At 45.6% G+C, this 12149-nt stretch overlaps 1 protein-coding gene across 14 annotated transcripts in view; it reads right to left on the bottom strand.

Annotated features, from left to right (window-relative positions):
• Mast4 (microtubule associated serine/threonine kinase family member 4) overlaps window positions 1-12149 on the bottom strand; it is a 905780-nt gene that overhangs the window by 152914 nt on the left and 740717 nt on the right. For 2 of the 14 annotated variants that reach the window (XM_050160406.1, XM_050160410.1), the window contains exon 1: window positions 9025-9446. The exons of the other annotated variants lie outside the window; for them this stretch is intronic. In XM_050160406.1, coding sequence (XP_050016363.1) covers window positions 9025-9116 — 92 coding nt within the window. In that variant the 5' untranslated portion in view covers window positions 9117-9446. Of the gene's footprint in view, window positions 1-9024; window positions 9447-12149 lie in introns of those variants that run through there. 14 annotated transcript variants of the gene reach the window in all.

Genomic DNA, 12149 nt, shown 5'->3' with positions numbered 1-12149 from the left:
ATAATGGATCCCCATGCAAACATCAAATCGACTCCGTCTATCATTAACTCCGGTGCCTGGTGTTTGGTCTAGGGAACCTATTTGGAAGATCCTTTGGGTTTTTGCATCTAAAGTCTAGAATTTAGTTAGCCAAGTCAAAGTAATACTTTTACAGGAATTCTTTCTCAAGGTCCAAGATCAACAAGCCATCAAACTCAGACTTAGGAAACAACATTACATAATAGCCACTTAATGGCTATTGTTTTACAGTACAAAGGGTTCATTTGGCATTTCCTAGAGAGTTTTCCTCAGCTGGTAGCTTTTCCCACGACAAACATACTCTCCCTAGTCAGCTCTCCATGAATCTATAAAATCAAACATTTAATAACTGTAATTTCCAATGTATAGAGACATCCAGCATGGTGTATTCTACAAGAAACACATGTTGAATGTGAATGGGGCATACATGTTTTTATGTAAGGTTTAGGTGCAGTGACTTCCTTCTGATTTAAAAGCCAAGGAAGTCAGTGGTGGGTAGGTAATCCTCCAAGAGTGACTCTTAAGGGGGCGACACAGTCAATCCTGAGACATCAACCTGTGCTGTAACATTTAAAATTAGGCTGAATGAAGCAGGGCCGAACAAGCTTCTACAGTACTCATGGTGAAAAATGGGCCTGCTGTGCTCAGTTTTCCTCCCTCAAGTCCCATGACCACGGGAGGCTTCAGCCATGTGATCTATTAGGTGAGTGTCCCCACCCCCGTGATTTGCCTGGAATCTACTTCATTATTCCAAAAGACGCTTGCCTTATAAACATCTATGTCCGGTTAGGAACTCCAGAGTCGTGGGGAACTGGTGCTCAGCTCTGAGGAGGTTGAGCTCTTATGTTGAGATGTGCATTTTACCTGACATCACAGTGGGTTAAAGACACTGCACTAACAAAACCACAGCCACTAATAAACTGAAGACCAAAACAGGACCGGGATGGAGAAATCCCCAAGGGTTCTACAATAAAGCAAACAATGGGGTGCTTCAGAAAGGAGATAAACATTAACCCTGCCTACTGCTAGAAATCCGTCAAGGCTGATCAAAGCCTAAAGTCTGCTCTATGTTCTTCTTTTCTTTATGCCTGTTGAGTTTGACATCAGTGTAATTACCTTCTCTCATAAGCATGTCCAATAGCCATTAAGTCTAGCTAAAACTCCCTCAGGTCCTCCTATTCTATAACAAGGATTAAGGTCAACATTTTTAGAATTTACAGCAAGTTCTTGATGGACCATCCCTACTTTTCAGGCAGATGAAGAAGAAAGAAAACAGAAAGTACCTGAACTACAAATATTCACAGCCCATGGGAACTTTTATTTAGAAATTTCTCTAGTTACAAAACGTACCCATGTACCATGAAAACCACATGTTAATGTATAGCCGGTTTCTGCCGACAGAGAGTGGCGGTTTTACAGGTGGTGCTATGCACCCCATTCTACTCTCATCCTGGTAGCCCCGGGCCCGTTCTTAAATATCTTGGCTCTTCTACTTACCTTTCAAAGAGATTATTCAGTTATCATGATGTCATATTCCAATGACTGGATGACATCCGGGGAAGCTAGGTCAGGTTAGAATAGCTTTGTGCATGCTCACACTAGAGCTGGGTGTGCCCAGGACCACGCTAGGGGGTTCAGAAACTCCCAATCTGAATCTTCCTAAGAGATGAGCCACTTCTCTTCTAACCAATACAATGATGACGACTACCTAGAGTTATGCAGCGCCAGCGCAACACCAGACCTTTTTCTCTATGGATATCCTCACACAGGGACTCGGGATGTCTTGATGCCAATATCTATCAGCTTTTTAGTCTCTATCTCAAAGTTATGACTCCCCTGCTTTAAAGATACTATTCAAACTCCTGATACCAAGATGGGTTTGTAAAGAAAACAAAGCAAAATCATAAAAGATTAACACATTTGATCCCCACTTTTGACCTGCCTGTATTAATATAGGAACATCCTACCTCCCTATCACAGGCTCCTGAGACATAAAACAGCCAGACAGAGAAGCCCAAACACAGTATCCAGTGCTATTCAGTTACAGGATGAGACTTCACACCTCTCCTCAAAGTATACCTTCACAATTCTCATGGTTTGTTTTCAAGAAGTTTCTTTGGAAACCTCCTTGGTCCACTTTTCCACATCCCTCTCCAACGGCGCTCCTCTCCCACTCTTGGCCTCCCTCTCCCCTCACCTGAACGTTCCAGGGCTCCCCCAGACAACCTGGGAGCTCTTGTTCTAATCCAGACTAGCCTTGAGCCCATAGAGATCCACCTGCCTTTGTCTCCTGGTTGCTAGGATCTGGTCGACTTTAAGGGGAAGTTCATAGTCAGTAAAAAACGCCCTGTTCTATGAGGAAGCCTAAACCCTCAGCACAGGGTATTAAGAACCATAAATGCCAAGGTCTTGGAGAGGCACCCTCTCTTTCCTGGCTGGGGTGTTCATCGAAAAGGTTGGGCAGGGTGTGGCACAGGGGAGGGGCTACACGACAGCTCCAGGGCACATTAGCCAAGTGGGAGCTCACTGTGGATGAGGGAATGGCAGGGCGAGGCCTACAGCAATAGCAAGGTAGAGTGGAGAACAGGAAGACCTAGGGATGAAAGGAATCTGTTATGAAACAGGCCTGGGCAAGGCAAGGAGTGGGAGGGAAATGGGCCCAGGGACTCAGGGAGGGGCCTAGCCTGCAGGTCAGGCGTGGAGAGGCAAGGAGGAGCTACACAAGGGGCCAGGTTTCAGCCACCTGTGGAACCAGCTGCAGGGGAAAGGCCTAGTGCCAGGGCTCAGGAGGGAGCTCCCAGAGAGTGAGAGGATTTGGGGACACCAAGACGTGGAGCTTTGTATGGGTGTGTATGTGTATTTGGGGATAGAGTCTCCCTGGCTAGTCTGAAGCTCACCGCACAGACCAAGCCCGCCTCATACTTGCAGCAATCCCCTGCCTCATCCTCTTGAGGAGGCCACCACACCCAGTTGACTCAAGGCTTTCAAGAGAAACCCCAGCTGTCAGCAGGGGCGGGAAGGGGAGACTCACTGGCTGTGGGAGGAACCTGAGCTTCCAGGGAGAAGAGAAAAAAGGAAACTTCTGTCACTGCCAGTTCTGGGGATGAGGCAGCCATGGAGAGAGCAACAGTGAGTCAGGGGAAGTGATTCAAGAAGTCTGCTGGGCTGCCTGGACGTCTAAGACGTGCTGTGATGATGTATGACCACTGGATCTAGCTGCCCACAGAAAGTGGTCACCACCCCGTCTGCATTTCCTGGCTTCACCCCATTCCTGCTTTTCAAATGTCTGCTCTGAGCATCATGGGACAGCTGCTGGTGCTGTGGGCACTGAGGACCCCACGTGCCATGGACAACACACATGCAGACACCCTTCATCCTCAGGAGATATTTCCCCCTTGAAAGTCATCTCTTCTGTCTCCAGCCTCATCTCTGCTCATGTCCTCAATGAGGCTCTGTTCCTCCCTCAGATTATATTAATTCACACCTCCCGGGGTATGAATGATGATTTCCAGGTCAACGCCCTCCCTATACCTAAATTTCAACCTCCTGTCTGGGGACTTTCGTTTTGTCCTGCTTCAGAGCCTTTGATGTTCCCAGACAGTTGCCACCAGATGTTTCCCACAGCCTTCCGTCTCCCTTTAAACATCACCTTTCCAAAAGACCTTCCCTGGCTAAAGCATTTAAAGCAGCCCCCACTCTACGCCCACAAGGTTAGTGTCTCTCTCTCTCTCTCTCTCTCTCTCTCTCTCTCTCTCTCTCTCAGTTCTTGCTTACAGCTGTCGGAACACTGACCTCAATTTGGCAATAGCTTTTTTAGCTATCTGTTTACTGGTGACGGTGAGGCACAGGGCCTGTCTTACCCACTAACGCACCCCTTGCCTCAGCCGGAACTGAAGGCAGGAACAAATTCTCTGTGGTCCTTAGAACACAATCAAAATCCCCCAAATGTGTTTTCCACTGTCCATGGGATAGAAGGAGCAACCCTAAGTATAGGTTCTCCTTCTCTTCTCTCATCCCCCACCGTCACAGGTTTGGTGGTTCCAGACTGCCACCCACATGGCCCTCAAGCCAGAAACACTTGCCAGAGCCATCATGGAACCCTCATTTGCCCCCCTCAGAACCAATGGCTCACGGACTCCCATCGTATCTTTCACTTCTCTGTTTTAAACTTAGAAAAAAAAAAAAACATTTCAGCGAGGCTAAACGCAGCGGCTTACTGAGCAGAGCGCTGCAGAACCTCCAGACATCCTCCTTCCTCCACTGTATTCTACACTCCCTCAGCTCTCCTCGGCCACATCACTGACTACTCATCCCCGGGCTGGCATGACAGTGGTGATGTCAACAGCTATGATTTACTTGGAGTTTTCATTCACCAGTAATTGCATTAGGAAAATGAAAGGCTCATTAGCCAAGCTGGAGCTGAGGGGAGAGGAGAGGGCAGCAGAGCAGACCCTGCTAGGGACGGAAGGAAACAGTAATGACACTCGCACACATAACCCAATACGGAAGCTACTTCTTCCTATTTCAAAGATGGAGTAAGTCAAGTTCAGACGCATGCACTTGCCCAGCACCATGGGGTCCAGGGTTAAACTCAAGTGTACTAAGTTCAGATCCGCCCTCCTCATCCTTGCCTTTTCAGTGTAGCTCCGGCAACGTCCATTCTCGCTCTGGTTCTTTCTGCTCCAACAGACTCAGCTATGAGTCTTCCTTGATTTCTGCATCACCACAGTCACTAAGCCTTTGTTAACAGCATTTCTGCCCACTTTGAGAGAGCACTCTCCTATCCGCAAAATATCACCTTATCTTTCAGAACCTCCTTTCCTGGCTCCCTGGATTCAAGTCTTGTGTTTGTCCCAGTGTGTCTGTGACTTACTGTGCCTTAGTTTATAAGGATGTTCTTTGCATGTTTCACAGACAGCATGCACTGAGCTCTCAGCTTTGAGCCACACACCCAGGTACACAGTAGGTGCTCAACACCTGTCGACTCACCTGGACTTCCAACCAGAGAGGTGAGTGCAAGTTTACCGTGAATGTCAGGGCAGAACGAAAGTCCATTTTCCATCTTTCTCATATATGCTTGACCAAAACAAACAGAAAAAACCCAAATCCTACAGATGTTCCTGAAGGGAAGGGGCAGTGTTCACAAAGATTCAATCTATTTTGACAATTATGACAGTTAAAAATCTTTGCACGTGCCTGCTGCTCAGAACAACCCTAAGTAATGCAAACTTAGAAAATGGGAAAAACAAAACAATAGCAAAAAAACTTCTTTTATTCCTTGGTTCTTAGAAGTTGGAATCCTCAGAAAATATATTTGGAAGATTTGCTTGACGTGATTTAGAGTGAACTAGACTGTGTGTTGGCCTGGAGAAAGGTTTTCTTGATTTGGCCGGGGAGGGACTGTCATTAGGGTTTGGAGAAAAACACCTAAGCTAATGACAACATGCCAGATTTAGGGAAATTGACAGTTAAAAATCACCCGTGGTGGCACAGACCTTGAATCCCAGCACTTGGGAGGCAGAGACAGGTTGATCTCCATGAGTTCAAGGCCAGCCTGGTCTACAAAGGGAGTTCTAAGACAGCCAGAACTGTTACATAGAGAAACCCTGACTCAAAAAAATGCAAAAACAGTAACAAATGAGAGAGAGAGAGAGAGAAACAGAGAGAGAGAAATAGAGGAGTGGGAGAAAGGAAGGAAGGAAGAAAGGAAAGGAAAAAAGGAAGGAAGGAAAGAAGAAAGAGGAACGAAAGAAGGAAGGAAGGAAGGAAAAAAAGAAAGAAAGAGAGAGAGAGACAGAGACAGAGAGACAGAGAAAGAAAGAGTTAAAAATCAAGCGTCTCCAGGCCCTCTAGAGCATTTCAGGACAAGCAAAGACCAACCAGGAAACCCAGAAGCATGTGACCCAGAGGAGACATGGCTGCAGGACACTTGACCTCCTCTTCGCCAAGTTTTTCATCCAACGGGAAAAGAAAAAGCACTCTAACAGGTGCTGACATGGATGCCCGCAGCTCCTTTCCTTGTCAGAGATTCCCAATGGATGGCAGGCATATCTACAGATCAATGACGTTAAAGTCGCGTTCAGCACTTACTCCATTCTCAGCAGAGAAGCTGGGAAGATCCTGTCTATGAAGTTCAGATCTGTGTCTCTCATGCAACAGAACAGTGGTTTTGAGATGGTTTGAGGAAGTGGGGTAAAGAAGGAAGGTGTATGGACAGACAGCTACACGAAAACCATTTCCAAAGGACTCTGGTCCTTAGTCTGCATATACTCAGACAACCCATGCCTCCTATGGCTGTACTATATTTGGTGTACAAGGATTTCAGTGCCATCCTAAATATCTATGTGTGAAAGTCAATCTGTGAGCCCCTTTCCCCGGGAACTCCGGGAGTTTCAGGCCAGGCAGGACGCCTAGTCTATGTGAACGGAGAAACGAACAAGGTTGTGCCAGGCTGGACCAGCAGGACAACTGCGATGAAGCAAACCCATGGCCTGCATGCTGACAGCATCTGCCATAGCTCAGGTTTTTAAGGTGTGAATGAAGAAGCATCCGATCTTCTATTTAAGTGGTACATCGTTCCTATTCCAATGAGTTCTATGACGCTCACTGTCAGGCTTAAGAGCTAAATTTCACTCCTAGAAGTTGGTATTTCCTAACAGGTAACAACACAGTTTGATGTGAACCAGAAAAAGTAGCATCTATCACACAAGTCAGGACAGTGTGCAGACAGGACAGTAGCCCAGTAGAAAAGACAGCACCCTTTGGAATAAAGAGATCCTTTGGAAAGGACAGACTTCCCAGGTAGAGAGAGAGAGAGACTTGGAAAAATCAGGATCTAGATCCATTAAGAGACATCCCAGAAAGGGAAGGCCACGGAATATGCACACATTTCCCACGTGCTTGGGGAAGACACAACTGACCTGCGCAGCCACACACACCACAGGAGGGTCTCTGCCCGTCAACCTTCCGAGTCTACAGACAAGCTGAGCTCCCTCATCTGAGAACTCAAAGTCCAAAGGCCAGAAAATCACAAACTGAGTACGTTCCTACGTTTTGGGTTTTAGAGTTGTTTCTAATTAGAGACATTCCACCAGTGACATCTATGCACATATTCCGAACTCCAAGAATACCTGAAATCAAAAATACATTGTTTCTAAGCATTCTGGATCAGGGACGCCAGATCACTAAGTACAAAGCAAGGCTATCCTGTTGATAGACAGTAAGTAGAAGGGTGGCTGCTGAGGTGGTCTGTGGGGCACATTTGCAAACACCAGACTCCAAGAAAGGAAGACCAGAACCCATCTTTCTGTTTTCCTGAACTGAAGACACACGTCCATGACTTGGAGAGTGGAAACGGCTCTCCCCAACTCTCCTGGCCCAGGTTACATCAGACTTAATTGGAGTGAGCAGGCTAGACCAGATACTGTCCTAAGACACAGGTCTGTCCAGCCTGAGAATTCCTCACGCAGCAGACTCTTTCCATGGGACCATCAACAGGTGGGCAGGGACGAGGAACAAAGGTTCCACCTGCTTTTCAGGACCAGACATACGGGTACAATGGCAGGGCCTCTTTATCTGGCTCTAGGTGAGGGCAGAACTGTGGCACAGTCAGGACTGCCCTCTCGGGAAACAAAATGCTCTAACCAAACAGAACAGGTGAGAACCTTGGCGTTTAGTATGGTGAGACACAATGGCCCATTCACAGAGATTCTGTATTTCTCCTCAACCTTACTTGTTATGTTGAAAATTTGGGGGCATGGAGGACACAGTGAAAGAGCCCAGGTATATCATAAAACAAGCAAAACAGCTGAAGAATTCAATGGGATTTAGGGATGTCAGCATTGTTCAAGTTGCATTAATATGATCTTAAAATCTTCCAGATCTCTCTCTCTCTTTCTCTCTCTCTCTCTCTCTCTGGCGCACGCATGCACGTGCGCACACACACAGATATCAGCATGTATATGATTTGTGGATGTGTATATGTATATATGTGTGTGTATGTACTCTAAGCTACAAAAGATACCTTAAAAATTCAAAAAGAAACATGACTAACTTTTGGAAGCACTTTATATCTGCATTAACACTATCCATAGCTACAGGTATTGCTCCACCAAAAAAAGCTATTTTCTTGTATTTCTCTAAAGAGCAGAGAGAACAGAGATTGCAAAGTTCCAAATCTGATAGTCGGCATCCTGTTTATTTGACTGGACTGTTTCAAGCATGTTCGCACGTATATGCCAAACCAAATTTTGATTTTCAAAAAGAATCTGTATTTACACAATGGAGGGGGTGTAACCCTCTCAAAGAACATCAACGCTACTGGAAATGGGGGTGAGAAATGCCTCCTTTAAATCATAATCTCACTCCAGCCATCTGCAAACACACTCTGACCTCCCTTTCACTTGCAGAGGGAGTCCCATCTCGACTCCCAACCAACTCTACCCCACCTACAGCCATTCTGTCAAATATATAGTACAAATGAAAGACCAGCCCTATCTGAGTAATTAATGTCAGCAAAACAATAAAAAGTCAAAATGCTAAAGTTGTACAGATCTTCTTTAAAAAGCAGTCAGTGAGAAATAGGATCACTGGGTTATCTCTGCAACACAGATTCGCATCTTCTAAATCGATGGATGAAATATCTGACGTAGGGGAACCTCCAGGAGGCTCTCTATAAGGAATGCCAGTAGGCCCAGGTCTGGGTGAATGAAATGATAAAAATACACGTAGATAAATGGACAGAGACAAAGCGCCCCATTGCAAGGCAATGTCTGATTATCCACACTGCGAAAGAATTCTGGGCAGAGTGCTCAGGAAACCCCAGGAAGCCCCACAGAGGAGAGGAACCACTGAAACAGAGACAATTCCCCCCTCCCCCAAGAAGGTACAAACTTTTCAAACTGTCACCAACAAACAAAATGCCAGGTGCGGTGAGGACCCGGCAGCCCCCAGCCTCTGGTAGAGAAAGCCTTCCCTACTCCAGAGGAAGATCCCGCGTTTTTTTACCTTTGTGTGCGCCGAAGTCTGTTCCCACTCCTCAAATGAGGCAGAGTAAAGTTTGAGAGCACAGTCCAGAAATTGGGGTCAGACATATCCATCGCTTTCTTTCTTCAATTCACTGTGAGTTCAAGGCCATGAGTTCAAAACGGAGATGGGAGGAAAAATAAAGGGGGGAAATGTCCCAATTATCTATTCGCTCCCTCCAGAGAAAAAACGTGCGGTGAACTGTGGTCTCAGGAACAACTCGGTGCCTGTCTGAGAATTACCTGTCCCGTGCTGGCCTTTAATTAGTGCACAGCCATCTGAAAGGTTCAGGAAACTTATTTCCTCTTGTGTTTGCCCTCTCTTAGGAAGCCCCGGCCAGCTATAAACAGTAATTACAAGAGTTTAGCCTGCCTTCTGCTCAAAATGCTGTCTCGGTGTGATTCAGTCCAAGGTACTTTGTCATCTGTTTGGCAGATACCATTTGCAGCTCCTGGGGGGAGGTGGTGGGAGGACTATTTTAAGCCTATGGTTCCGGGAGGCTGTTGCTTATCAGCAAACCCATTCACATCCGAACATGCCCAGTGCGAAGCTTCCTTTTAGCGTCTACATACAAGGAAAAGAATTTGTACAGCAAAAGCTCCTCTTGCCCTCCCCTTCTGGGAGGAAAAAAAAAAAAACCCAACACCATAGAAACTTGAACGCACTTTTAGAAGACTGACCTATCGGAGGACTTGAATCTGACACCTTTATGTAGGGTCCAGCTGGAAGGAGGGTGGCCCGGCTCTGGCACAGTCCCCAGCTGGACCTCCTGGGGAAACAGAGCGGCCCCCTAGTGTACTCTGCCCAGGAGCAGGCGCAGGGAGCATCCTCGCAGCTCCCCTATCCTGGAGTGTGAAATGGATCCGTCCCTCAAAATAAATAAATAACTCCAGCTGCTGCGCCGGAACACGAGTGTGTGCTGTACACACCTGAAGGCTTGGGTGAGTCACCGTAGGACCTGGCACATTCGGAGGGAAGGCCACAATTGTGCCTGATGACCAGGAGCTGACACAACCTGTTGTCTGGAAGAAACACGCACACGCCAAGCCACTACACTCACCAAAAACCTCAGAGACACAAAATTCATGAGTTTACACCCACTCGATGGATGACTACAGTGCACACCTGTTTGGCCTCACTGACTCGAAAGATGGATCTAGTGTATGTTGCTTCTCACATTAACACACTACCTGGAACTGATTTAACAACTTCAATTCTTTCCCCTTCCATGAAGTTAGAATTTGAAAGGAACATAATTAAGGGATGAATCTGATTGTTTTCATTTTGAAGAAATGCACAGTATTTAAATAACTTATCAGACCACAAATATTCAAAAAGTATATAAAGAAAAAAATTACAATTTAAATATTTACTTTTAATTTAATATGTATCTCTATATATAAATATATAAATTTATAATATATAAATCTTGTGGTCCACAGAAATATTTTCTCACCCCAAGACTCCAAAATAATAATTGTGTTTGTTTGATAATAATTTTTGTTGGCTGGTTGGTTTGGTTTTTTGAGACAGGGTTTCTCTGTGTGGCCCTGGCTGTCCTAGAACTCACTCTGTAGACCAGGCTGGCCTGAAACTCAAGAGATTTGCCTGCCTCTGCCTCCCAAGCACCAAGATTAAAAGCATGTGCCACCACTATCTGGCTGATTTTAAGTCTTATAAAGGGCATTCATACCCACAATACCACTTTCTTCCAGAATCTCCACAGATTTTTCCAACTTGTAGAAATAAAAGAAAATCATAGAATCCGCTCAATTTTACACACAAACAGATCTTGAGCAGTTCAGTGACAAGAGACCTATCTTCCAAATTCCTAAGAGCTTTGGCTCAGTGTCTTTGTCATCTCTAAGGTCATCCATCCCTTGTTGGTTTTTGAATGTTTTGAAGTACAGCCACCCTTTTGCACCGACAGCTTCAAGCATACTCACAATGAAAATATGTAAAGAATACCCAGGTGTGGTGGTACACACGTGGAATCCCAGCTCTCAGCAGAGGCTGAGACAAACCCCTGCCTGGGTTCTAGGACAGTCTGCTCTATACAGCAGGATCCTGTCTCAAGAATACAAAGCCAAAGAACTAACAAATAACAACAAACCTCGTATATAAAACTGTGTGACTAGTCAACATGTGTGCTCGCATTCCCAAAACAATATGTTACAGCAATTATTTACTCAGCTTGCATATTTTATTTTATATTGAACATTATCTAGAGAAGATTTACCATATGTGGGAGGATGTGGCACTCATATGCAAATATTCAGTCTTATAAAAATGTTAAAGTTTTTAAATGTTTATTTTATTTGTGTACATGTATGTGCCTGTTTGTCTATATGTGCTCCGTGGGACACAGGTATCCAGCAGTGGCCAAAGGAGGGCATCACACCCCCTGGAACTGGGAAGACAGACAGTTGTGAGCCACTAAATGTGCTGGGCATTCAACCTGCAAGAGCAAGTGTTATAAACTGTGGAGCCATCTCTTGGGCCCCATTTGTAGAAGACTTGGACATCACTGGTCTCTGGCGTCCTTCAAGATCTCTAGAATTTGGACCCAGTGGATAACTACAGGTGACTGATCATCTAAATGACTGTTCAGAGGCAGATAAAAAGTAGCTCCAAAGCCATAGACAGACTGCTCACTAGGGACAGTGTGCCTGGGCCATTCTCATTAGTGACTCTGTAGCCTGGGCATTCTTTGCTTTGGAGGGTTTCCTGTACTTTGGAAAATGTTGGACAGTATCCTAGACTCTTTCCACTGGATAGCAAAAATGTCCATCAAAAATGTCTGCACACACTGCCAATGCCATTTTGTCAGGGGCCACTGTTCTAGACAATGGCTCTGAGAAAGGTGTCACGTTGTCTTTGAATCTGGACTCAACACGTAACGTGACTTTAAGCAAGTTACTCCATCTCTGCCTGTTTTCCCTAATTATAATATAGGTCCCTAACAGGACCAACCTCTGGGAGTTGGCATACATAAAGGATAATGAGATGACACGTATAAAACCCCACCAGTGACTCAGCACTGATGATATAAAGACTCTAAAAGAAAGCTTCCTTCCCTCATTGTAACCAGGAGCTGAGGGCACTAT

Source organism: Alexandromys fortis, unplaced genomic scaffold (assembly GCF_014885135.2).
Source record: "Alexandromys fortis isolate MF-2015 unplaced genomic scaffold, M_Fortis_MF-2015_v1.1 scaffold_76, whole genome shotgun sequence".
Lineage (NCBI taxonomy): Eukaryota > Metazoa > Chordata > Mammalia > Rodentia > Cricetidae > Alexandromys > Alexandromys fortis.
Note: the sequence above shows the minus strand (reverse complement) of the source record. Positions and strands in the feature narration are given on the sequence as shown.